General features: G+C 43.8%; 4 protein-coding genes across 5 annotated transcripts; 2 read left to right on the top strand and 2 right to left on the bottom strand.

The window, feature by feature from the left end:
• The first annotated feature begins 615 nt into the window (after window positions 1-615).
• Window positions 616-4,378, top strand: LOC139579437 (stonustoxin subunit alpha-like). Its single transcript, XM_071408148.1, has 4 exons — window positions 616-979; window positions 1,110-1,256; window positions 2,738-2,784; window positions 2,976-4,378. The coding sequence occupies exons 2-4, from the start codon at window positions 1,183-1,185 to the stop codon at window positions 3,530-3,532; spliced, it is 678 nt and encodes a 225-aa protein (XP_071264249.1). The 5' UTR covers window positions 616-979; window positions 1,110-1,182; the 3' UTR covers window positions 3,533-4,378.
• Window positions 4,379-7,297: 2,919 nt separating this feature from the next.
• trub1 (TruB pseudouridine (psi) synthase family member 1) lies at window positions 7,298-8,760 on the bottom strand. Its single transcript, XM_071406914.1, has one exon. It carries the CDS (start codon window positions 8,723-8,725, stop codon window positions 7,823-7,825), a length of 903 nt encoding a protein of 300 aa, XP_071263015.1. The 5' UTR covers window positions 8,726-8,760; the 3' UTR covers window positions 7,298-7,822.
• Window positions 8,761-8,786: 26 nt separating this feature from the next.
• Window positions 8,787-18,923, top strand: LOC139578878 (E3 ubiquitin-protein ligase CHIP-like). 2 transcript variants are annotated; one of them, XM_071407103.1, is made up of 8 exons: window positions 8,787-9,121; window positions 10,942-11,141; window positions 11,393-11,588; window positions 12,693-12,858; window positions 14,300-14,387; window positions 15,294-15,350; window positions 15,884-16,000; window positions 18,334-18,923. In XM_071407103.1, the coding sequence occupies exons 2-8, from the start codon at window positions 11,028-11,030 to the stop codon at window positions 18,457-18,459; spliced, it is 864 nt and encodes a 287-aa protein (XP_071263204.1). In that variant the 5' UTR covers window positions 8,787-9,121; window positions 10,942-11,027; the 3' UTR covers window positions 18,460-18,923. The 2 variants fall into 2 exon arrangements, with proteins under 2 accessions (XP_071263204.1, XP_071263128.1); XM_071407027.1 differs by having other exon boundaries at window positions 8,789-9,121; window positions 11,390-11,588.
• A 1,789-nt stretch (window positions 18,924-20,712) lies between these two features.
• jmjd8 (jumonji domain containing 8) lies at window positions 20,713-26,526 on the bottom strand. Its single transcript, XM_071407421.1, has 9 exons — window positions 26,304-26,526; window positions 26,044-26,139; window positions 25,833-25,881; window positions 25,632-25,728; window positions 25,445-25,513; window positions 25,141-25,260; window positions 24,291-24,358; window positions 21,989-22,123; window positions 20,713-21,338 (listed from the first exon to the last, which is right to left on the bottom strand). Exons 1-9 carry the CDS (start codon window positions 26,390-26,392, stop codon window positions 21,258-21,260), a joined length of 804 nt encoding a protein of 267 aa, XP_071263522.1. The 5' UTR covers window positions 26,393-26,526; the 3' UTR covers window positions 20,713-21,257.
• Window positions 26,527-26,855: the final 329 nt, after the last annotated feature.

Raw genomic sequence — 26,855 nt, 5'->3', positions numbered from 1 at the left:
TGAGTGGCCTTTCAGGTTATGTCTATAGGACTCGTTTTACTGTGGATATAGATACTTTTGTACCTGTTTCCTCCAGCATCTTCACAAGGTCCTTTGCTGTTCTGGGATTGATTTGCACTTTTCACACCAAATTACGTTCATCTCTAGGAGACAGAACGCCTCTCCTTCCTGAGCGGTATGACGGCTGTGTGGTCCCATGGTGTTTATACTTGTGTACTATTGTTTTGTACAGATGAACGTGGTACCTTCAGGCGTTTGGAAATTGCTGATGTCAATTAGCCTACCGGAAGCTTCTAAAGCCATGACATCATTTTCTGGAATTTTCCAAGCTGTTTAAAGGCACAGTCAACTTAGTGTATATAAACTTCTGACCCACTGGAATTGTGATACAGTGAAATAATCTGTCTGTAAACAATTGTTGGAACAATTACTTGTGTCATGCACAAAGTAGATGTCCTAACCGACTTGCCAAAACTATAGTTTGTTAACAGCAAATTTGTGGAGTGGTTGAAACACTTAGGTTGGAGTCATTAACTCGTTTATGTAAACTTCCGACTTCAACTGTATATCGCACATTCAACTTTTTGTAACATATAAATCAAAACGTTTTTAATGGCAATTATGAACTCAATCTTTTTCACAGTCTCAACTTTTGTGACATCACAACACTGCAGTGTGCAACTGTAGCCTCAGTTCTCCAGTCTGAGAATTCCCATCTGACAGTCTTGGACCTGAGCCACAACAACCTGGGCGATGAAGGGGTGATCCGCCTCTGCTGTGGGCTGCGGAACCCCAACTGCAAGGTGGAAACCCTGAACCTCAGACACAATCATGTGGGACATCGAGGTGTCAATGAGCTCTGCAAGGTTCTGACTGTTTCCACCTCGAAACTTCTGACCTTGGACCTCAGCTGTAATGACCTTACGGACCTGGGGGTGGCGTTTCTCGCTTGTGCTTGTTGTAAGCTGCAGGCACTGAGGTTTGTAAAGAAGTACCAAATAAAGCAATATGACACATTTGAAGGGTTTGCCTCATTAAACTGTTAGTTTTATTTGTTGAATTTGTTTCTGGTATTTTTCTAGACTTATTTTTCCTATTGTCTTTTGCAGGCTATCTGGATGTCTGATCACAGAGAAAGGGTCTTCATTTCTCACCTTAGTTTTAAGGTCAAACACCTTTCAAATGAAAGAGCTGGATCTGAGCTACAATCCCTTAGGAGACGTTGTGGATTTACCATCTGAGCTGGAGAACCTGAAGTGAGTTAGAGTGAAAATACTAATATGCTATGAAATACAATATTAACAATGAATCAAAAGACGATTGATTAGACCGTCTATTTTATAATACCATAAGCCACTTTACTGCGGACAGATCTCCTACTACAATTTTCCAACGATTTCCTTCATTTTAGCCTCAAAAGAAGCATGTCACCCTGTTTCATGCCACTGCCCACTTTATATTTAGCTGGTTTTTGTATTATTATTTTCATTTTTTGTGTGTTTTGGAGTGTCCCATATCCCTGGGATACAATGCATTTGTAGGCCAATTTGGGGATGCGTTCATAAATCGCCTCCAGTGTGTCAGAGTGCGTTCTGGGTCATTCTTAAATTCAAAGTGTTGTCAGATTGTCCGTATGTAAATTCAGAATGTTTTGCTCTTTGAGTTCAGAATACACTCCGGACCCTCTGTCCGGGGAGTAGGGTTACTCTGAGCATTCTGACCTCACAACCGCAGTCAAGCACCCAAGCTGACTGGCTAGCTACTACATTGACATTACATTTGATTCATTTAGCAGAGGTGAGTGCATGCATTTCCACACTGGTCCCCCGTGGGAATCAAACCCACAACCTTGGTGTTGCAAGTGCCATGCTCTACCAACTTAACCACACGGGAGCTACTACCAGAAACAAATGAAAGAACACCTCACTCTGACCATTTTACTAGCAGAGCTGGTTGGACAGTTTAACGTTATCTAGAGCAGTGGTTCCCAACGCCGGTCCTCCAGTACCCCCAACAGTACACATTTGTATTGTAGCTCTGGACAACCACACCTGATTCAACTTGTCAACTAATCATCAGGCCCTCAATTAGTTGAATCTGGTATGTTATATGTCATAATAAATGCATGATAATGCTTTTGGTAAAAACCTCAAAGACCAAACTGTATGGCTCTGCAAAACGGGTGTAGAAGATCAAAGGTGTCCACTTCACATATCAACAACTGCATTTCACATGTAGCTGCCCACTAACCCTCAAATCCTTTCACATAATGATGTCCAATAAAGCAAGGCTCATAAGGAATCGAATAAGCAGTAGGCCTCAAGCATAGCAACAAACGTGAGCTGGTAGATTAATCAGCCCACACTGGAGAGGGGGCAATATAGCCTACAGTCCCACTTTGGATGTGATAAACTGACATGCAGGAACAAAAACAATTCTTAGCCTGCCCTAGCCTACTATACGTTTAGATAACAAGGGTCCATGTTAGGCCGATGTCAAAACATTTCCAAGGGAAAGCAGGTCCTACAGGAAATATGGCAGTTTTACAAATGCTTCGGAATTGAGGTTATTGGTGGTATATCCCGAGGCTGAACAGATAAACACACTTTTGATTTGCAGGAAGGGGAATCAAATTATTCATTTTCAATGATTTACTACCCGCAAGAGCGGGTGCTGCTAGTTCTAATCAAATCAAAGTTTATTGGTCAACTACACAGATGTGCTTTGTGTTTTCCAGGGTGGACTACCGAGGAGAGAACAGAACGAATCAAGGTCTGAGGAAATGTGAGTAATTAACCATGGATAATTACCGATGAAACTTTCCTGAACATTAAGCCTATGTAATAACAAATGTGGTACTACCACCTGTACAAACACAGTTGTGTTACATTAGAATACTTGGCTGCAAACTAAAGCTTTTTCTTTCGGATATGAGGAGAATTGAAATGATTTATTTTTCTGATTATAATCTAAAGACATTTCAGATGCCAGTGAGCTCACACTAGACCCCAGCACAGCAAATTGTTTCCTGTCCCTGTCTGAGGGAAAAAGGGAGGTGACGCGCCAGAGGGAGATGAAGCACTATCCCAGCACCCAAGAGAGGTTCGATAAATGCAACCAGGTGCTGTGCAAGGAGGGACTCTGTGGGCGTCATTACCTGGAGGTTGAGTGTCTACACGACGTACATATAGGCATGGCCTACAAGCAGTTAGAGAGGAAAGGAGCCGGTGACAATGTAAAGCTAGGACGGAATGCTGTTTCTTGGACTTTGTGCGCCTCAAAGGATAAGTTTCATGCCCAGCATAAAAACAATATTCACAACTTACGGCTCCCTGAAATCAAATCAAATGAGTCCTATAGAATAGGGGTGTTTCTGGACTGGCCGGCCGGCATCCTGTCCTTCTACAACATCTCCTCGGAGTCTGACAAACTGATCCACCTGTACGCATTCCACACCACATTCACTGAGCCCCTTTATCTTGGGCTTAGACTTCAATCCCCAACATCAACCATTTCTCTCATAGTCAAATAGCCTACAGTACATCTAAGCATTGTCTTTCAGAAAGTATATGTGCCACTGGGTGGGGAGGGAGAGGGGTTATAGAAAAGTTTGTGGTCATACTTAGGTGCTAAGCTAATGTAGTATACTTGAGAACAGAATGGCCCACGGGTTTGCAATACTGTTATGTTGTATCTCCACTTTATTCCTCTTGTTATATTTTGTGAACAAAGAATGTAAAATAATGTCCTGTATAGCCATACTGACCATAACTTAATTTTAAAAGAATGTCAAAAGCTGGCTAATGATCAAACAATAGAACAAAACTGTCTGTGCTTTCAGAAGGTATTCACACCCCTTGACTTTTTCCACATTTTGTTGTGTTAAAAGTAGGATTAAAATGGATTTAATTGTCATTTTTGGTCAATGACAATAAAAAAAACTCTAATACCAAAGTGGTTGAAAAATTCAAACATTTATTACAAATGAAAAATAAAACACATATATCTTGATTAGATCAATATTCAATACATGTTAGAAACACCTTTGGCAGTGATTACAGCTGTGAGTATTTTTGGGTAAGTCTCTAAGAGCTGTGCACACCCGACTTGTACAATATTTTTCTTATTAAAATTCTTCAAGCTCTGTCAAGTTGGTTGTTGGTCATTTCTAGACAGTCATTCAAAAATCATGTTAACCACTATTGAGCACAGAATGAGTCCATGCAACTTATGTGATTTGTTAAGTGCATTTTTACTCCTGAATTAATTTAAGAGTAAAAATTTGGGCTGTAACCGTGAAATGCTTACTTACAAAGCACTTAACCAACAGTGCAGTTCAAGAAGAAGAAAATATTTACCAAGTAGATAAAAATAAAAACTAATAATAAAAGTAACACAATAAGAATAACAACGAGGCCATATACAGGGGGCACCGGTACCGAGTCAGTGTGCAGGGGTACAGGCTAGTTGAGGTAATCTGTACATGTAGGTGGGGGTGACGTGAATATGCATAGGTAACAAACAAACAGCGAGTGTCCGGTGGCGGTTTTATGAATTGTTCAGCAGTCTTATGGCTTGGGGGTAGAAGTATCTGTATCTATGTCATATTTTTGCACCATGCACATTAGGGACGACAATGTAAATAAGTCTTACTTTTTAGGTGATATCCTTGTCACGTTTCTTAAAATGTACAGTATGTACTGCGTTTTTAAAAAAACTGTCAAATAAAATCCATTTCATTAATGCATCCTCTCCTACCTTGCTGTTGAGCCCATCCTCTTTATTACAAAGCCAGTTGAAGCCAGTCCCTGCCCTGTTACAGGCATCATTTATGGATGTGTATATTACTAGAACATATTATATAGCAACCTGTTTTCCACCATTACCACATGTCATTGGAATTGACTGAAGACTAAAGAATTGAATCTTACATTCATTTTTCTTTTTTTTAACTAAGTTTCTAAATGAAATAATAGATTTAGTATTTTAAAATGTTGTTGAATTGTAATATATCTAATTGTTTTCATGCATTTTGAGGTTTACTTCTGAAGGCCTCTACACTATGTAATGTTAGTACAAGGTAAGACATGGAAGCAACTTGAAATGTGTAACTCAAGACTTTTCTAACTGACAGCAGTACATGTCAGAATGAATACTAATAATAAGTCCACTTCCTTTTGGAGAATAGAATTGAACTAATGACCAACTGAATTGACCTACTTCTCACTTATAACAGTTTTTGTGTTTAATTCAAGGAGAGATTGGGTTTACCCCTGGAGGTGAATCATGTGACTTCTGCCATGTTTCTGGAACACTGGCCTTTTCTCAATTGGATTTTCTCAACTCCTGCGTCCTCTCTCACCTCCTTTTGAAAAAGGTCAAAGGTAATCGAGGAGAGGCGGCAACGATTGGGAACATGGACGAAAATGCACTTGCTGAAATGAGACTCCTTCTCCACATGGATTTAATAAATAGTTGCATTTTTTTTTTTAACACGGAACAAAAATTTAAACGCGACATGCAGCAATTTAAAAGATTTTTACTGAGTTACAGTTCCTATAAGGAAATCAGACAATTGAAATAAATGAATTAGGCTCTAGTCAATGGACTTTACATGACTGGGAAGACTGATATGTGTCTGTTGGTCACAGATAGCTTAAAGAAAAGGTAGGGGCGTGGATCAGAAAATCAGTCCGTATCTGGTGTGACCACCATTTGCCTCATGCAGCGCAACACATCTCCTTTGCGTAGAGTGGATCAGGCTGTTGATTGTAGCCTGTGGAATGTTGTCCTACTCTTCAATGGCTGTGCGAAATTGCTGGATATTGGCGGGAACTGGAACACGGATACTTGTCGATCCAGGACATCCCAAACATGCTCAATGGGTGACATTTCTGGTGAGTATGTAAGCCATGGAAAACTAGGACATTTTCAGCTTCCAGGAATTGTGTACAGATCCTTGCGACATGGGGCCATACATTATCATGCTGAAACATGAGGTGATGGCGACAGGTTGAATGGCATGACAATGCGCCTCAGGATCTCATCACGGTATCTCTCTGCATTCAAATTGCGACATGGGGCCATACATTATGCTGAAACATGAGGCGATGGCGACAGGTTGAATGGCATGACAGTGGGCCTCAGGATCTCATCACGGTATCTCTATGCATTCAAATTGCCATAGATAATATGCAATTGTGTTCATTGTCCGTAGTTTGTCAGCCCATACCATAACCCCACCGCCACCATGTGGCACTCTGTTCACAACATTGACATAAGCAGCCTGCTCGCCCCAAACGTCTGCCATCTGCCTAGCACAGTTGAAAACGGGATTCATCCATGAAGAGCACACTTCTCCAGCACGCCAGTTGCAATCGAAGGTGAGCATTTGCACACTGAAGTCGGTCACAACGTCAAACTGCAGTCAGGTCATGACCCTGGTGAGGAAGACGAGCACGCAGATGAGCTTCAATGAGACGGTTTCTGACAGTTTGTGCAAAAATTCTTCGGTTGTGCAAACCCACAGTTTCATCAGCTGTCCAGGTGGCTGGTCTTAGATGATCCCGCAGGTGAAGAAGCCGGATGTGGTGTTCCTTGTCTGGCGTGGTTACACGTGGTCTGCGGTTGTGAGGCCGGTTAGACGTACTGCCAAATTCTCTAAAACAACGTTGGAGGCAGCTTATGGTAGAGAAATTAACATTAAATTATCTGGCAACAGCTCTGGTGGACATTCCTGCAGTCAGCATGTCAATTGCACACTCCCTCAAAATGTAAGTAATCTGTGGCATTGTGTTGTGTGACAAAACTGTACATTTTAGTGGCCTTTTATTGTCCCCTGCACAAGGTGCACCTGTGTAATGATCATGCTGTTTAATCAGCTTCTTGATATGCCACACCTGTCAGGTGGATGGATTATCTTGGCAAAGGAGAAATGCTCACTAACAGGGATGTAAACAAATTTGTGCACAAAATTGGACTGAAATAAGCTTTTTGTGCATATGGAAAATGTCTGTGATCTTTATTTTAGCTCATGAAACATGGGACCAGCACTTTACGTTTTTATTTTTATTCAGTGTAGTATCCTCAAATAAATGTACAGTGGATTGAACTTAACCAATGTCTTATTGAGGATTTGAATGTGCTCTCTAGCAACTTCATATGTGCAAGGCTTATTGGGGGCCCAATGCTAAGAAAACTAAGAAAACCAAACATGACTAGGTTATAATGACCTAAATACGAGAAACAGCATCTCTGTGTTTACAACAAAACATCTGCAAAAAAATAAAAACAAAAATAAGTGGAGACTTTTGTTGTTTATTAATTCTGACATGCAATGCTGTCAATTGGAAAGGTATGGGAGTTACATTTCAAGTTGCTTCCATGTCTTATCTTGTGCCAACACACGATCTTTGATTGTAACAATATTCAAAAACAAAACCTCAAAATGCATGACAAAATAAGACAGTTCAACAAAATAAAACCAATATTTAAAAATGCTAAATTACTTATTTAATCTATAAAGCAAAAAACATTCAATTGTCTTCGGTCAATTCTAATGACGATATCATATTCTAGTAATACACACATCAACAAAAATTATGCATTTAACAGTGCAGGGACTGGTTCAACTGGCTTCTGCCAAAGAATCGACCGGCACGAGGAATATGTTGTAAATTCCCACCAGCCATGCTTGCACCAAACCAATGCTTTTACATGCATGAGAGGGAGTGAACAAGTGCACACCTCCGGGGAGGGGCAGAGAACCAAAACGCTGCCTCAGGCTCTCATATAGAGGGGACATTGTGACTTTGGGGGAGGGTTATAACTCCCCCTTTTCATCTTTGCCATTCTTATCCCCCTTCACCTGGGCATTCGGGGCCCGTTTAACACCCAGGTTTGGGCTTGGTTTTGTGCCATCCTCATTGGTGACCTCTGACCCTGGACAGGGCTGCATGGACTGAACGATGTGCTGCAGTGTCCAGTGTTCCTCCTGCAGCGTGTGGTCGTCAAGGGTAAACTGACCCTGTTTGGTACGGATCAGCTTCCTCACGTGGGCACACGACGAGAGTGCTTTTCCCAGGTCGTCCACCAAGCTTCTGATATAAAATCCACCACCGCATTCAACATCAAGAGTGAAGAGAGGGGGAGTGAAGTCCTGCAACGACAGGTTATACACTGTGACCGGCCGTGCAGGTTTGGCTTCCACCTCGTGGCCTTGCTTCAGCAGGACAGAAAGACGCTTGCCATCCTTTTTCAGCGCAGAGTACAGTGGAGGAACCTGCATGATGTCCCCAGTGAACTGCTTCAACTTCTCCTCAAAGGCTTCTCTGGTAATGTGATCATAGAGCTTCTCATGAACCACCTTGCCTGTGGCGTCAAGGGTGTCTGTTGCTTTTCCCAACTCTCCAACAGCCATGTATTTCTTTGAACCAGCAAGCATAGTACTAAGCATCTTTGTTCCATTTCCAATCCCAACAACGAGCACACCAGAGGCTGCGCTGTCCAGAGTCCCGCCATGCCCCATTTTCAGAGCTTGCTTCTTTCTTTTTCTGGGATTAGGATCTTTCACACCTGCCTCTTTGAGGAGTGCCTCTTTTAATGAGTTTAAAACATCAGCAGACGTAGGTCCTTCCTTTTTATAAATGGCAAACAGTCCATTTAAAGATTGTAGTTTTGATAAAGAATGTTTAGGCACAGCTACGCCAGTTACTGTACCAGCCATGCTTGCTTTCCAAAACAATGAGGCGCGAGTTGATGACGCAATTTTAACTGAAAACACTTCCGTTTACAAATGCGTCATCATCAATGACTACCAGAAATGTATCAAAACATTATCTAGTTAGTTGGCTACGCACTAGCGTATCCTCCCAGCTAAAATAATACTACAGATTACACTATGTAAAATAGTATCAATTGATTATACACATGTTTGGATAGCTGTGCTTTTCGTTATCGTTAGGCAGTTCGCTAGCTAACGTTAGCTATATTACAAAATATTCAACTGTCTGCGTTGGAAGAGGTAACGTTAGACAGACGAGCTGTGTGAGAGGAGGCCAAAACCAGGACGAGAGCGAAGTCGGAGAGGCCGCTTGACACCTGAGGGGAGGGCATCGAAACGGTAACAGGCTAGCTAGCGTTATGCTTGCAGCTATTTGGAAGCTTGCCAGCTAGCTAGAGTTGACTGTTTTTCCTGTATCTTTACTTCAGTGCAACTGTCAAATCAAACGATGTAGCAAGCTTTCCCCTGTTGTTTTATCCAAACATTGTGCTAGTTAACTATAAATTAGCTACAGGTTGGGAAACCAGCAACACACCTCAGTCACTGTTTATAGTAGTAGGCCGGCAACACCCCATAATCACTGTTTATAGGAGTAGACCGGCAACACCCCTCAATCACTGTTTACAATAGAGTAGACCAGCAACACCCCTCAATCACTGTTTACAGTAGAGTAGACCAGCAACACCCCTCAATCACTGTTTACAGTAGAGTAGACCAGCAACACCCCTCAATCACTGTTTACAGTAGAGTAGACCAGCAACACCCCTCAATCACTGTTTACAGTAGAGTAGACCAGCAACACCCCTCAATCACTGTTTACAGTAGAGTAGACCAGCAACACCCCTCAATCACTGTTTACAGTAGAGTAGACCAGCAACACCCCTCAATCACTGTTTATAGTAGTAGACCGGCAACACCCCTCAATCACTGTTTATAGTAGTAGACCGGCAACACCCCTCAATCACTGTTTATAGTAGTAGACCGGCAACACCCCTCAATCACTGTTTACAGTAGAGTAGACCAGCAACACCCCTGAATCACTGTTTATAGTAGTAGACCGGCAACACCCCTGAATCACTGTTTACAGTAGAGTAGACCGGCAACACCCCTGAATCACTGTTTACAGTAGAGTAGACCAGCAACACCCCTCAATCACTGTTTACAGTAGAGTAGACCAGCAACACCCCTCAATCACTGTTTACAGTAGTAGACCGGCAACACCCCTCAATCACTGTTTATAGTAGTAGACCGGCAACACCCCTCAATCACTGTTTATAGTAGAGTAGACCAGCAACACCCCTCAATCACTGTTTACAGTAGAGTAGACCAGCAACACCCCTGAATCACTGTTTATAGGAGTAGACCGGCAACACCCCTGAATCACTGTTTATAGTAGTAGACCGGCAACACCCCTCAATCACTGTTTATAGTAGTAGACTGGCAACACCCCTGAATCACTGTTTATAGTAGAGTAGACCAGCAACACCCCTCAATCACTGTTTATAGGAGTAGACCGGCAACACCCCTGAATCACTGTTTATAGTAGTAGACCGGCAACACCCCTCAATCACTGTTTATAGTAGTAGACCGGCAACACCCCTCAATCACTGTTTATAGGAGTAGACCGGCAACACCCCTCAATCACTGTTTATAGTAGAGTAGACCAGCAACACCCCTCAATCACTGTTTATAGGAGTAGACCGGCAACACCCCTGAATCACTGTTTATAGTAGTAGACCGGCAACACCCCTGAATCACTGTTTATAGTAGTAGACCGGCAACACCCCTGAATCACTGTTTATAGTAGGAGACCGGCAACACCCCTGAATCACTGTTTATAGTAGTAGACCGGCAACACCCCTGAATCACTGTTTATAGTAGTAGACCGGCAACACCCCTGAATCACTGTTTATAGGAGTAGACCGGCAACACCCCTCAATCACTGTTTACAGTAGAGTAGACCAGCAACACCCCTGAATCACTGTTTGTAGTAGTAGACCGGCAACACCCCTGAATCACTGTTTGTAGTAGTAGACTGGCAATACCCCTGAATCACTGTTTATAGTAGTAGACCGGCAACACCCCTCAAATGAAACTCCTCCATCTGCTTCCCCCACCCAAACTATTGATGTCTTGGAACTTGTGCATTCTCCCCCCAGCCAGCCGCAGCCCGGCCTGAGACACGGGTAGCAGGATAGGGAAGCAGAGCGGAGAGGCCGCCGCCACAGCGGGGCCGGCGGACAAGATGGCGGGCAGCCCCGAGAAGAGTGTCTCGGCGCAGGAGTGGAAGGAGCAGGGCAACCGCCTCTTCCTCAGCCGCAAGTACCAGGAGTCGGCCGCCTGCTACAGCAAAGCCATTGTAAGGACAAGGGGTCGGGAGAAGGGGGGAGAGAGATAAAGAGAGTGTGGAGTGTGTGTGGGTGGAACTGAGGTAGTGTCCCAAATTGTAACTTTGCATGATGAGTAACCTCACTCCGAGACATAGAAAGTCAGCTGTCGCTTGTAGCGAAGAGTGTGTGTGTGTGTGTGCAAGCGTGGCATACTTAGGAATGGGATAAGGGTGTGAGAAAGGGGGATAGAAATAGTGAATAATGTGTTTGTCCCCAGAAGCGGAATCCCTCAGTGTCTGTGTACTACACCAACCGGGCACTGTGCCACGTGAAGCTGCAGCAACATGACAAGGCCCTGGCCGACTGCAAGCAGGCGCTGGAGCTGGACCCCCAGTCAGTCAAGGCCCTCTTCTTCCTGGGTCAGTGTCACCTGGAGATGGAGAACTACGACGAAGCCATCGGCAACCTACAGAGAGGTGGGCTGGTTACCTAGGTGGCAATCAAGGGTCCAGACACAGAGGGTGCATCTCACTAGTCGAAATAGGCCTCCTATCCCGTAGTCCCCCTGTCCCATAGGCCTCGTGTCTTCTCTCCTTCATCTGTACTCATTTTAAAGAGCTGGACAAGTGTCAAAAGAAATTCCCAATATACATCTACCAGGTAGTGTTAACCAGTCTTTGGATTTCAGATCGGTGTAGATTAAGGAGAGGAAATTAAAAGAGGTAGCTACTAGACTATTGAGATGGAGGAGATGAGATGAGAGGAAGCTACTCGACTATTGAGATGAGGAGAGGAAGCTACTAAACTATTGAGATGAGGAGAGGAAGCTACTAGACTATTGAGATGAGAGGAAGCTACTAGACTATTGAGATGAGGAGAGGAAGCTACTAGACTATTGAGATGAGAAGAGGAAGCTACTAGACTATTGAGATGAGGAGAGGAAGCTACTAGACTATTGAGATGAGGAGAGGAAGCTACTAGACTATTGAGATGAGGAGAGGAAGCTACTAGACTATTGAGATGAGGAGAGGAAGCTACTAGACTATTGAGATGAGGAGAGGAAGCTACTAGACTATTGAGATGAGGAGAGGAAGCTACTAGACTATTGAGATGAGAAGAGGAAGCTACTAGACTATTGAGGAGAGGAAGCTACTAGACTATTGAGGAGAGGAAGCTACTAGACTATTGAGATGAGGAGAGGAAGCTACTAGACTATTGAGATGAGGGGAGGAAGCTACTAGACTATTGAGGAGAGGAAGATACTAGACTATTGAGATGAGGAGAGGAAGCTACTAGACTATTGAGATGAGGAGAGGAAGCTACTAGACTATTGAGATGAGGAGAGGAAGCTACTAGACTATTGAAATGAGGAGAGGAAGCTACTTCAGACTATCAAGATGCACCCATCCCGGACACACTCCCATTCAGGAGTCTAGATACACACATCAAAATATATTTATAAGTTACTTGCCTAAGTCTTGACAGAACATTGGATTAAGTCAGCTCTACCAGCTAATACAAAGCTTCATTTTCACCATTAGATCATTAATAATAATAGTTGTCCTTCATTTGGCCCTCAGCATATAACCTGGCGAAAGAGCAACGGTTGAACTTTGGCGACGACATTCCCAGTGCCCTCCGGATAGCCAAGAAGAAGCGCTGGAACAGCATCGAGGAGAAGCGCATTAACCAGGAGAACGAGCTGCACGCCTATCTCACCAAACTCATCCTGGCAGAGAAGGAGAGGTGAGAGATTCTTTCTGTGCTCACCTATAGTTTGTTTCCGGTTGTGTGTTCTATATATGTTGTGTATCAGTGGACGGCTCATAGTAATGGCTGGAGTGGAGTCTAGTGGCTGGAATGGAGTTCAATGGAATGGTATCCAGCATGTGTTTGATGCCATTCCAATCACACCGTTCCAGCTTTTATAATGACCCGTCCTCCCCTCAGCAGCCTCCACTGTTGTCTGTGTGTGTATATAATGTGTGAGCTGTGCTAAGGTTCTCCTCTTGTAGAACAATAGAGACTCATCTGAATCTGTTCCGGCCACATGGTGGGAACACTGTAGGGTTTGGGAGGGGGATTTACACAACATGAATTCACTTTGTGAATCAGAGAATAGCCATTTTTTTTATTATTTTTTTTTATTTATTTTTTTATCCCCTTTTCTCCCCAATTTTCGTGGTATCCAATCGCTAGTAATTACTATCTTGTCTCATCGCTACAACTCCCGTACGGGCTCGGGAGAGACGAAGGTCGAAAGCCATGCGTCCTCCGAAGCACAACCCAACCTAGCCGTACTGCTTCTTAACACAGCGCGCATCCAACCCGGAAGCCAGCCGCACCAATGTGTCGGAGGAAACACCGTGCACCCGCCCCCCTCGGTTAGCGCGCACTGCGCCCGGCCCGCCACAGGAGTCGCTGGAGCGCGATGAGACAAGGATATCCCTACCGGCCAAACCCTCCCTAACCCGGACGACGCTAAGCCAATTGTGCGTCGCCCCACGGACCTCCCGGTCGCGGCCGGCTGCGACAGAGCCTGGGCGCGAACCCAGAGACTCTGGTGGCGTAGCTAGCACTGCGATGCAGTGCTCTAGACCACTGCGCCACCCGGGAGGCCCCCGAGAATAGCCATTTTGATTTAGTTTGATTTGATTTAGTTTTTCCACAACACTCAAGTTGAAATGAAACAACCATAAACGTGTTGCGCAATCAATTCCCATTAGTCAATGGGAAACCATGGCATTCTCCAAGCCTTGTTGGTAGAACGTCTCTTACAGTTGGGGGCATTAATATAATAATAATATATGCCATTTGGCAGACGCTTTCAACCAAAGCAGGCATATACTTTTCATGCCCGGTGGTCTCGGGAATCAAACCCACTATCCTGATGTTGCAAGCACCATGCTCTAGATGACTGTTAAATAACTGTGTGCTTGGCGTCACCCTGTGAGAGTTTTTTAAATATATTTTTTTATGCCCCCAACTGTGGTTGGTGTGTAAAACCAGTTAGTCCATCAATTTATAGGCCTACAATCCATACTATCCATTTATATTGCAATACGTTAAGCCTTCATTGTTGAAAGTTACTGAAGTAATCCATACTATCCATTTATATTGCAATAAGTTAAGCCTTGGTTGGCTGAAGTTAGCAGAGTGATTTGGATGACTTTGGTTCTATCCTCAGGGAACTGGATGACAGCAGAGAGGAACAAGACGCCAAGTCGGAGGAATGCAGAAGCCGACACGACCTCACTAAGTTCCACTCCAAACACGTGAGTCCTAAACCAAGTGTACTAACATCCAGCAAACGTCCATAGACGCAGGGTATAAACAAATAACAATGGGACAATAAGGACTTACCCACATTCTGTTTAGAATGCTCTCGTAGCCTAGGTTACTAGAAATGGTTAAACAACAAAAGGGTTTTCATCAGCTAAACCAAAGACATGTTAACACAACCTTACTAATCAAGATCTGTTTTTTTCCTCATAAGGATGTGCAACAGAACAGGGGTGTTATGCTCCCAAAAACTCTTAGTGGGCACAAAGTACGTGAGGATGGCAGGGGGTGGTCTGGAGGGGGGGTTAGGAGAATTTAGCAGTTGTGCTTAATTCTATGTCAAATTATAATTTTTTGCAAAGATAAGAATAACTCTTGAGCTGTCTGTATCCTCCTGACTAGTGGTAAAATAAAATATATAAATATGCTTCTCTGCATCCCTGCTAAAATCTGGGTAAAAGATTGAGAGGAACGTGAGTGTTATTCAGTACATTTAGTTATTGCTTGCTTTTCTAGTCTACCAACCTTACCAGCAGACAAGCTAGCTACTCTAACTTGATTGATAGCTTGAAATGGCTTCTTGGTAGCGAGTTGTGAGGTAGGTGGCTAGTAGTGTGTGTATATATAAAAAAAAAAAAATTTAAGATTTGTATTTGTAATTTTTTTTTACAGGACAAATCTGAGTGGGCACGTACCCCTGTGTCCCCTATGGGCATGATGCCTCTGCAACAGAACATGTTTTAAACCTGTTTAAATCGTGTTTGGCCTTACTCTAGCTTATTGCATGTATGTGTGTCTTTCGGAGGAGTTGGGATAAAGCGGAAGTAACATTTTGGTTGGACCTTGTGTACAATTGATGAATAAAGTGGTTTTAATTTTGTTGTCACATTTCTCTACAGGACAAGCACCTGTCAGACATGGAGGAGCTCTTCTCTCAGCTGGATGAGAAGAGGAAGGTGAGTGCTCTACTGCCTCCTGCTGGATACAGGATCAGGGGGAGAATCTCTGTTGCATTTCCTTGATTCTTCCTCTCCCCTTTCCTCGCCTCTGTCCGAAAACCCATTGGATGAGAAGGTCAGAGGTCCCGCCCCTCTAACCTTCCCATCCAATGGTTTTTGAGAAGGAGGCGAGTAATAGGGAGATATAAATACAAGTTTCATCTTGTCTTCTGATTGGCTGGGTGAAAATGATTCCAAATTGCTTCCACCTGTCCAATCCTCTCAGATCTAGAGGAGCGGCTAGTCTGCTGTGGAGTAGGGGCTAGGGGTTTGGAACTCATCACTAGCCCATACATAATCAATGGTTTGTATTTGATGGCTATCACTCTGGCCATACTAGAAACAACTCTATTCCTAAACCCTTAAACAAACTTACCCCCTTCATTAATAACAAATACCAGGTCAGAATGTACAAGACACTAAAATATGTAACTACAGTATACATCTGTTCTATCATGGCTATTTAGTGATAACCTCTGTTTGTTTAACAGAAGAGGGAGATCCCAGACTACCTGTGTGGAAAGATCAGCTTTGAGTTGATGAGGGAGCCCTGCATTACACCCAGTGGGATCACTTATGACCGCAAAGACATTGAGGAGCACCTACAGGTAAGGATTAGTCTCATCAAACCTGACCCTAGGCAACAGCAGTGACTGGGTCAGGTTTGAAAGATGGGCTCTTAAAAATTCTGGGGTGGGTCCTCTTCAGACAGACAACTCTCCCAGCAAATCACGAGGCAGACATGCCAGAACGTCATGATTTGAAACTAAAGTTTGAAGGCGCAACCTTTGCAATGGTTTTAGTGAAGGTAGTTGATGCAAACTAGACACTTGCAAAATGCACTCATTAAAAATAACCTCAGTGATCGCCATCTTGCTAGCTACTATTTAGTATTGTATTCAAGCGGATAAAGTAGTGATCAGGTATTGATGTAGGCAGTGAAGTAGTTCCTCTATGCCAAACTGACGTTCTGGTACGTACATGTTAAACTGGAACAATTGTGGGAGGTAACCTGGATGTTGCCTCCCACAACCCATGTAAAAGAATAGTTACACATCATTTCTGTGGTAGTATTATTAAGTATTAAGCAGGGGTGAATGTAAGGCGGTATGGTCCGGTACGGTGTCCCGGCAAAATATATCGTGGGGGTACGTTGTACCGGTAAAACATGACCCTATCTCAACAATAATTAAAACAAGTCAAGAACTGTATGCCATTACACCACTATCATTACAGCATGTCAGAGACATGAAACATGAAAACGGCTCCAAAATGCGATGTGGTTGGACGAAAACACAGACATTTTGCCAAAGTAGAGATGAGTGGTCAGCAGTGGACGCATATGTCCTAATGACGATGGGCGAATGTCATCAGACTTTCTGGTGTTTTTATGTCCCAGATGCTTCTTTCCATTCACCACTGTGTTTGGAGGCTGGAATTGAAATATACTGTGAGTGGATGAACGCAGGCTGGTAGCCTATTAGTAAAGCAGCCCTTTTGAAGTGACAGCTTGACAATCAGATGAAAACATCATGACTGGTTGTGTTTATGCCACAATAAAAGGTCATACATGTTAAATGACAAATCTTTACGACTAGGCCCACAGAGATGCTATTGAATTAATAGGGATTCAAATCAAATTTTATTTGTCTCATCCGCCAACAACAGATGTAGACCTTACAGTGAAATGCTGAATACAACAGATGTAGACCTTACAGTGAAATGCTGAATACAACAGATGTAGACCTTACAGTGAAATGCTGAATACAACAGATGTAGGTAGACCTTACAGTGAAATGCTGAATACAACAGATGTAGGTAGACCTTACAGTGAAATGCTGAATACAACAGATGTAGACCTTACAGTGAAATGCTGAATACAACAGATGTAGACCTTACAGTGAAATGCTGAATACAACAGATGTAGACCTTACAGTGAAATGCTGAATACAACAGATGTAGACCTTACAGTGAAATGCTGAATACAACAGATGTAGACCTTACAGTGAAATGCTGAATACAACAGATGTAGACCTTACAGTGAAATGCTGAATACAACAGATGTAGACCTTACAGTGAAATGCTGAATACAACAGATGTAGACCTTACAGTGAAATGCTGAATACAACAGATGTAGACCTTACAGTGAAATGCTGAATACAACAGATGTAGACCTTACAGTGAAATGCTGAATACAACAGATGTAGACCTTACAGTGAAATGCTGAATACAACAGATGTAGACCTTACAGTGAAATGCTGAATACAACAGATGTAGACCTTACAGTGAAATGCTGAATACAACAGATGTAGACCTTACAGTGAAATGCTGAATACAACAGATGTAGACCTTACAGTGAAATGCTGAATACAACAGATGTAGACCTTACAGTGAAATGCTGAATACAACAGATGTAGACCTTACAGTGAAATGCTGAATACAACAGATGTAGACCTTACAGTGAAATGCTGAATACAACAGATGTAGACCTTACAGTGAAATGCTGAATACAACAGATGTAGACCTTACAGTGAAATGCTTACTTACAAGGCCTTAACAAACAATGCAGTTCTAAGAAAATACCACAAAAAAAAAAGTAAGAGATAAGAATAACAAATAATTAAAGAGCAGCAGTAAATAACAATAGTGGGGCTATATACAAGGGGTGCCGGTACAGAGTCAATGTGCGGGGGCACTGGTTAGCCGAGGTAATTGAGGTAATATGTACATGTAGGTAGAGTTATTAAAGTGACGATGCATAGATAGTAACAGAGTAGCAGCAGCGTAGAAGACGGGAGGGGTGTAATTCTCTGATCAGGCTCATACATTCGGTTGGTCAGGAGGTTCTGTACCAGGAAGAAATGAAATGTACTTTCAGCCCTGGTATTAAGGTGTTATGTCTCCCATAGGATCCTAACTGTCTTTGTTCTTATGTTTGCAGCGAGTGGGCCATTTTGACCCGGTGACACGCAGCTCTCTGACTCAAGACCAGCTGATCCCTAATCTGGCCATGAAAGAGGTCATCGATGCTTTCATCATGGAGAATGGATGGGTGGAGGACTACTGAAGGAGGGAGGGAGGGAGGGAGAGTAGGAATCATCATTCCAAAAGAAGAACCAGACATAAAAAGACCACAACAAACCAAACAAGTATGATCTACATTTTAAAGCCGAGGCCACACCACAGAGTGACATACCTTCACTAGGACTGGGACTACACCACAGACTGACGCCACTTCACTAGGACTGGGACTACACCACAGACTGACATACCTTCACTAGGACTGAGACTACACCACAGACTGACATACCTTCACTAGGACTGAGACTACACCACAGACTGACATACCTTCACTAGGACTGAGACTACACCACAGACTGACATACCTTCACTAGGACTGGGACTACACCACAGACTGACATACCTTCACTAGGACTGGGACTACACCACAGACTGACATACCTTCACTAGGACTGAGACTACACCACAGACTGACATACCTTCACTAGGACTGAGACTACACCACAGACTGACATATCTTCACTAGGACTGAGACTACACCACAGACTGACACCACTTCACTAGGACTGGGACTACACCACAGACTGACATACCTTCACTAGGACTGAGACTACACCACAGACTGACATACCTTCACTAGGACTGAGACTACACCTGAGACTACACCACAGACTGATACTAGGACTGCCATTAAATCTCCTGTTGATCTATACACCTCTCTCTCTGTTTCCATCCTTGTCCTTTTCCCCCCTTTTCTTTTATTGTGTCTCTCAGCTGCTCATACTAGTCAGACCCAACAATCAGGACACGCTACCAAACATTGCACCGAATCAGAGCACATCATCCAACAACAGGACCCAATCAGAATATAGTACCCAACACCTTGGGCCAATCGCTTGAACGTTACACTCAGAACAACCAATCACATTGCAGACTCCTAAACCCAGCGGCCCAATCACATCCTAGACCTCGAGTCTACAAGTGCAGCGATTGGTCAATCAGGGCTAAATGTACTCTACTTGTGGTGATGCTCCACAACTTGTCTTCTATTTTAAATCTCCTTTTCTATGGGGAAGAGGACTGTCTGAGGCGCCGCCATGTTTTCGCCACTCTCCCATTCTAGTCCTCTTGAGTGGCTTGTAGATGGTCCAATGTAGTCCTCTTGAGTGATGGGCCAATTTGAAACCCAACCTGATCTCTTACCACCACAATGCAGCACTTCTCTATATCCTCTTGGAGGGCTGAAAAGACTGTATAAGCATGAGTTGTATAATTTAGAAAGAAACCCTAGCCCTCATCTTCAGTGTTTTGCAGTATGTAGGGAAGCAATATGTGTAACCAATATGATGGAAGGGTCCGGGAAGAGCATTCAAGGCTTTGCGCAAAGGGTTATTGTTTGACCAAGGACGTCTCTAATTTTGGCTAGCTGAGTTTCCACTCATCTGGCTCATACAGAGCTGAGCGTTAATGAATGGGGAAGTGCGTAGCAGTAGGGGTCAGGGTCAATTAATTAAACCCAATTCCAAATTTTCTTTGAAAAGATTGGTTTAAAATTGTGTGAGTCACAGGTGTGTTTTTGATGGCTGTGTTTAATTGTAATGTGTTTTCTCTGGTTTACATGTCACTGAATGTTTTCAGGTGGTGTCCTGTGTGCCTCAAGTGGAGCTTGAAGTAGAATATGGAAGTCAGTCATCTGATTGGCTTTGAGAAGGGCTGTCTTCTCTTCAGTATAACTTACTGCTTGTGGTCTCTTTTGTTTTAATGATTCCACGTTTAGAGCCTTAGTCCAATGGCTGCAAAGCATGGTTGGGGTCGATGACATTTTTCAATTGACGATTTTAGAATGCAAATTCATGGATAAAAAATAAAGGGGTCATTTTCAATTCGACCCCTCAACCCTGCTGCAAACAGATAATCAGTTTCCTCTTCTCTTCATTTCAGAAATCATACATTCCTCTCAGCCATACGAACCTGTTTGACTTACCAACTGAAAATGATTGAATGTGAAATGAACCTGTATATTCCTACCCTCTGCTGGATATGAGGATGCACAGTTATGTTGTGTTAGTCTGTCATGTGTATCAATATTATGTGTACATGTAGGGGTGAGGACATTCTCCCCCTAGGCCCTGATTCCTCCTAAGAGAGGGGTGGGAACAGTCAAGTTTCTCTGGAGCCTCATTGGGGCTGTGAATGTTCTTTATTTCACTGTCGTGCTGTTATGTCTACCAGTGTTCCAATAAAGGCTACAACAGAGGCTGCAGTGTTTACGTTGATAATCATGATACAAATGGTCATCTTATTTTCAAGTACTTTATTTTATTTTTTTAATTAATGTAAAATATATTAGCTGCATTTGACCTAGTTGGCCCGGTACCATGGAACCGATGGGAAAAGTCCCAGAAGTGGAAACGGGCTGGAAAACCAGTGAGTGACTTCCAGGGAATACAGTCAGAACAAGCCACACTTATCTCCTATTGGTCAGTAGACGTTCCAATAGTCTTTGATCGCTTTGTTTCTTTGTCTCTGAACAGATGGACCACTGATCTACATCGTAGTTATGACGACAGAGCGGCAATACAGCTTTTGGTTGACAGGAGCGGTGTGTTGCCATTTCAGTTGACATGATACTTTTGAAAGTGCATCCTTCCTGCTCCCCCTCACTAATCAGTAACCACTGTGTGTGTGGGATCTGTGCTGTCTGAGGGGGGTTGAGAACTGTGCAAGAAATCTGTGATTTCCTCAGAGGGGAAGAAGGAATGATGCATGTTGAAAGTATTCAAACAGGGCTTTGGTCACAGGGCAATGACCCTTATGACCTTTAGTCTGTTGCAGGGTCAGGGGTCAGCCCAGGAAGGTGGATATGAAGACACTGGTGTCCAAATTGAGCGTGGCGTGCCACCAGCGGTCAGGGAAATACAGCACCTATCAGCAACAACACAAAAAGTCAGTGACATTGGAATGACAAGTTATTAATACTTGATATTATTATCTTCCTGCTTTGCCTTGGTAAGGAAAAAATACGTAAGAAATAATCTGAATGCAGCCTATCATTCCAATTCAGTGAAAACAATGGCTCAAAAGTAATGTTTGCCTGAAGCGTAGTGACCCCATGGTTGTTTTAAGTGTTTAAAAGGATATCCCATAGTTGAAACATCAGAAAGGAGAACGGCTCCTACTATCCCTATATGGTTAAATGCCTCAAAAGTAATGTTAGCTCATGTTAGTGACTCATGGTTGATACATGTGTTTAACATTTCATGGTTGAAATTCTTCCAAATGATGATGACTCTTGATTGTTATCCTCATTCTTTTGGAAAATGCATACAACATTGTTTTAGCTGATGTTAGTGATCTGTGTAGATGGAGGGAAGGGTGACTGTTAAAGTATTCCGATATTCAACCAGTCGGTCTAATCTATTATGGCTGCGTTGGCACAGGCAGACCAATTCTGATCTTTTGACCAATTATTGTAAAAAGAGCTGATCTGATTGGTCAAAAGACTAATTAGTAGAAGGAAGGAGAGATCTGAATTGGGCTGCCTCTGAACACAGCCTTAATGGTAGTTCTCTGACCTCTCCTGGCCGGATGGTGCACTCTATGGGCTTCTCCTCCTCAAGCAGGTAAGGGTATGTGTCTTTGACCCAGGACAGGGTGGTGTAGTTGGGGTGGAAATGGGGCGCCTTGTCCGGGGGGTACAGGAACCAGCGCTGTGGTGGTTGGAGATTAAAAAGGTATCTCATACTGTTGTGTTTAACAGACGTGCATCAATTACAACAAGGTAGTGTAGCGTTTTAAGGCTAACAGCATCAATGACAAGGTAGTGTAGCGTGCTAAGGCTAACAGCATCGATTACAACAAGGTAGTGTAGATGTTGAGGCTAACAGCCGACAGGGCTGACCCTGGATTCAGGCTTACACCAGCCTACCTACTGGTGCTGGACCAATGTTAACATTAACCAGGTGTCATTAGGGACGCTGGGACAGCTGTAACCTGGTGTCATTAGGGACGCTGGGACAGCTGTAACCAGGTGTCATTAGGGACGCTGGGACAGCTGTAACCAGGTGTCATTAGGGACGCTGGGACAGCTGTAACCAGGTGTCATTAGGGACGCTGGGACAGCTGTAACCAGGTGTCATTAGGGACGCTGGGACAGCTGTAACCAGGTGTCATTAGGGACGCTGGGAGAGCTGTAACCTGGTGTCATTAGGGACGCTGGGACAGCTGTAACCTGGTGTCATTAGGGACGCTGGGACAGCTGTAACCTGGTGTCATTAGGGACGCTGGGACAGCTGTAACCAGGTGTCATTAGGGACGCTGGGAGAGCTGTAACCAGGTGTCATTAGGGACGCTGGGACAGTTGTAACCAGGTGTCATTAGGGACGCTGGGACAGCTGTAACCAGGTGTCATTAGGGACGCTGGGAGAGCTGTAACCAGGTGTCATTAGGGACGCTGGGACAGCTGTAACCAGGTGTCATTAGGGACGCTGGGACAGTTGTAACCTGGTGTCATTAGGGACGCTGGGACAGTTGTAAACAGATGTCATTAGGGACGCTGGGACAGCTGTAACCAGGTGTCATTAGGGACGCTGGGAGAGCTGTAACCAGGTGTCATTAGGGACGCTGGGACAGCTGTAACCAGGTGTCATTAGGGACGCTGGGACAGTTGTAACCAGGTGTCATTAAGGACGCTGGGAGAGCTGTAACCAGGTGTCATTAGGGATGCTGGGAGAGCTGTAACCAGATGTCATTAAGGACGCTGGGACAGCTGTAACCAGGTGTCATTAGGGACGCTGGGACAGTTGTAACCAGGTGTCATTAGGGATGCTGGGAGAGCTGTAACCAGATGTCATTAAGGACGCTGGGAGAGCTGTAACCAGGTGTCATTAGGGACGCTGGGACAGTTGTAACCAGGTGTCATTAGGGATGCTGGGAGAGCTGTAACCAGATGTCATTAAGGACGCTGGGAGAGCTGTAACCAGGTGTCATTAGGGACGCTGGGACAGTTGTAACCAGGTGTCATTAGGGATGCTGGGACAGCTGTAACCAGGTGTCATTAAGGACGCTGGGACAGCTGTAACCAGGTGTCATTAGGGACGCTGGGACAGTTGTAACCAGGTGTCATTAGGGATGCTGGGACAGCTGTAACCAGGTGTCATTAAGGACGCTGGGACAGCTGTAACCAGGTGTCATTAGGGATGCTGGGAGAGCTGTAACCAGATGTCATTAAGGACGCTGGGAGAGCTGTAACCAGGTGTCATTAGGGACGCTGGGACAGTTGTAACCAGGTGTCATTAGGGATGCTGGGACAGCTGTAACCAGGTGTCATTAAGGACGCTGGGACAGTTGTAACCTGGTGTCATTAGGGACAGCTGTAACCTGGTGTCATTAGGGACGCTGGGACAGCTGTAACCTGGTGTCATTAGGGACGCTGGGACAGCTGTAACCTGGTGTCATTAGGGACGCTGGGACAGCTGTAACCAGGTGTCATTAGGGACGCTGGGAGAGCTGTAGCCAGGTGTCATTAGGGACGCTGGGAGAGCTGTAACCTGGTGTCATTAGGGACGCTGGGACAGCTGTAACCTGGTGTCATTAGGGACGCTGGGACAGCTGTAACCAGGTGTCATTAGGGACAGCTGTAACCTGGTGTCATTAGGGACGCTGGGACAGCTGTATTTGAAACATGTTCATTTTGTTTGTCGTTTCCCCATTACTCCTCTTTGTTCAAGGTCCTGTTGTTGTTTTATTGATGTAAAGTGTGTTGTGACTCATGTGAAATGCACTTTAAATAAATCTGACTTGATTTTAAGATAGTCTTAGGAGAAATGATCAAGCATTAACCATGATTTGATAGGCAGTTGTTAATGTGTTGTTTACCTTCCTGCCATAGATGACCTCAGAGTAGCCAGGTCCATGCCAATGGAAGGGTACACCTGTTCCTGGGCCTGGTTGGGTGGGTAGATAAAGGCACAGGAGATAAGCTTCAACAGAGGATGACAGCCTGTTCTTTAGTCACCACAGTAACTGGCTGTATGTATGACACACTAAGATGTCCTCTTCTCACAGATGCAGCAGTGTGCATGGAGGTTTGTTCAGCTCTCTGTCAACCTGATCGCTGCAGGTGGCAGTTAATGCATCGCAGTTTAGCCTCTTGCTTCGTACTCTGTGTCCCGTACAAGTCGCCCTGCTACTGATGGTAACGCCATATCGTTGAATCTACCCTGAACACCACTGCAGCTGTAAGACATGATTCTGATATACAACCCTTAACCCTGGTATAGTATAATCCACAACATATTAATAATAATATTATACACTGTGTACAAAACATTAGGAACACCAGCTCTTTCCATGAGGAACTGACCAGGTGAATCCAGGTGAAAGCTATGATCCCTTATTGATGTCACCTGGTAAATCCACTAAAAATCTGTGTAGATGAAGGGAAGGAGACAGGTTAAAGAAGGATTTTTAAGCCTTGAGACAATTGAGACGTGGATTGTGTATGTGTGCCATTCAGAGGATATTTAAGTGCCTTTGAATGGGGTATGGTAGTAGGTGCCAGGTGCACCGGTTTGTGTCAAGAGCTGAAACACTGCTGGGTTTTTCATGCTCAACAGTTTCGGGTGTGTATCAAAAATAGTCCACCATTCAAAGGACATCCAGCCAACTTGACACAACGGTGGGAAGCTGTACTAACTGAGCCATACAGGTCCACAGATCCACTGACCTGCGATCCCGAAGCTGTAGGCCCCCGTGGTGTGAGGCAGCATGTAGTGTGGTGCCTTGTAGTTCTCAAACAGAGAGTGCCACTCAGTGAAGTTGTTGTCCCCGAAGAAATACAGAGTGTCTGTCAAAGAGAGACCGGGTGAGATACAGGATGTCTGGCTGTGTGAACTTTAAATTGTTTCTGTTAATGCTTTGACTTTTCAGTGTGATCACATAACATGTTGTATTATGTTACGGATCATGGTTTGCCTGTTGAGCTCATGTACTGTACAACGACCATTAGGTGTTCCAGACACCAAACTCACCACTGCCCAGTGTGTCCAAAGACTGAGGCCTCAGCAGCAAGTCCACAAACTCCTCAAACCGGACATCCACTAAATGATAATGAAGAGGCAAAGTAATGTACTACAAAGAGAGAACACTGAATAGCTTCTAGGATGACTACATTGTGTGTGTGTGTGTGTGTGTGTGTGTGTGTGTGTGTGTGTGTACCTTTCCTGTAAGAGTAGGTGTTGGCAGTGCTGAGCCTCACTATCCTCTCTCCATACTGCTGCAGCAGGCTCGACTTGGAGCACAAGAACTGGAATTTCTGAAAACAAAACAATTACGTTCACCAGAGCCCATTGCTGGACTGATAGTAAGGCCTACGAGACAAGTTTATTTTTGTAATTGCTTTTTTTGATTGACATGTACCGTATTGTCAGAGAAACCTTTCAGGATGACTGGTTTGGAGTAGGCATATCTAGGAATAAAATGAGTTGTGTTACACATACTGGTGCAAAATTAGATAGAACATAGGTGTTTCCAATGTATGGGTGCAGAACACAGAGAGAGAGAGAGTAATGATTTACAGAGACTACAAACACACCCAGGCTGAACACATGAAATAGACTACAGTACGTACTGCTGGATAAACTGGCGATGTGATAACGAAGCTTTGTCCCAGATGTCAATGTTGCAAGGACCCTCATCAGTCAAACTGTTTTCTGAATTTGACGACCTGCATGCGAGGGGGAAAATACGCTTTTTGGGCTACGAATACTAGTATTATTGAATGAATGTAAGAGTTAGATATTGATTAAAAGTTCAAATCATTGGGGGAAAATAATAAAAGTAGTCGTAATTTATAGATGGTCAAAGACGTAGCCTAAAATAAACACTCACCACCCTCCGTCATTCTCCGACACCAGTGCATCTAAAGCCGATCTCCAAAACAATAGGAGAAATACTTGTATTCCGAATTTATATTCCATATGGAAATAGCTTTACAGTGCGTCGTAAATACGCCTCATGTCCGTATACCTTTATGGAGTTACGTGTTTCTAATAGAAAGGCTTTAGATTGCTCCTGCCGGTTGTGCCAATGCCCATTGGCTATTGATTTCCTTCTTCCTGAAGTGTAGTGTTCATATGGACCAATCACATTTGACCAACGAGCTGTCTATGGAGGGATCCACAAGAGGTACAATTTGTATTGTTTTTGGCTAGACAGGCTGCAGTTTATGTCAGAAGGGACTTTTCGTAGCAGGTTAGAAGAATTTACACACACAAAAAAACATTCTTTTTTAAAAAGAATTTACACAGCAGCAGCAGATTAGGTAATTAACGTACCAGGTAAGGAGAATTAGGTTGAGGTTAGGAAATGGGATAGGGTTTGCTAAAATTCTCCCTGACGTGCACATTTTGACGTTACTTTGACATTAGCTGCATCCCTTCT

This window comes from Salvelinus alpinus, chromosome 1 (assembly GCF_045679555.1).
Source record: "Salvelinus alpinus chromosome 1, SLU_Salpinus.1, whole genome shotgun sequence".
Taxonomy (NCBI): Eukaryota; Metazoa; Chordata; class Actinopteri; order Salmoniformes; family Salmonidae; genus Salvelinus; species Salvelinus alpinus.
The sequence above is the reverse complement of the archived record's forward strand: the minus strand, read 5'-3'. Positions and strand labels throughout refer to the sequence as shown.

Coding starts and splice junctions, on each gene's coding strand:
- LOC139578878 (XM_071407027.1), top strand. CDS start 11,028: ATGGCGGGCAGCCCCGAGAAGAGTGTCTCGGCGCAGGAGTGGAAGGAG. Junction 14,388..15,293: donor CTAAGTTCCACTCCAAACAC/GTGAGTCCTAAA, acceptor ATTTCTCTACAG/GACAAGCACCTGTCAGACAT. Junction 15,351..15,883: donor AGCTGGATGAGAAGAGGAAG/GTGAGTGCTCTA, acceptor TTTGTTTAACAG/AAGAGGGAGATCCCAGACTA.
- trub1 (XM_071406914.1), bottom strand. CDS start 8,725: ATGGCTGGTACAGTAACTGGCGTAGCTGTGCCTAAACATTCTTTATCA.
- jmjd8 (XM_071407421.1), bottom strand. CDS start 26,392: ATGGAATATAAATTCGGAATACAAGTATTTCTCCTATTGTTTTGGAGA. Junction 25,882..26,043: donor CATCGCCAGTTTATCCAGCA/GTACGTACTGTA, acceptor TTTTATTCCTAG/ATATGCCTACTCCAAACCAG. Junction 25,261..25,444: donor TTTGGACACACTGGGCAGTG/GTGAGTTTGGTG, acceptor TCTCTTTGACAG/ACACTCTGTATTTCTTCGGG.
- LOC139579437 (XM_071408148.1), top strand. CDS start 1,183: ATGAAAGAGCTGGATCTGAGCTACAATCCCTTAGGAGACGTTGTGGAT. Junction 1,257..2,737: donor TCTGAGCTGGAGAACCTGAA/GTGAGTTAGAGT, acceptor TGTGTTTTCCAG/GGTGGACTACCGAGGAGAGA. Junction 2,785..2,975: donor GAATCAAGGTCTGAGGAAAT/GTGAGTAATTAA, acceptor TATAATCTAAAG/ACATTTCAGATGCCAGTGAG.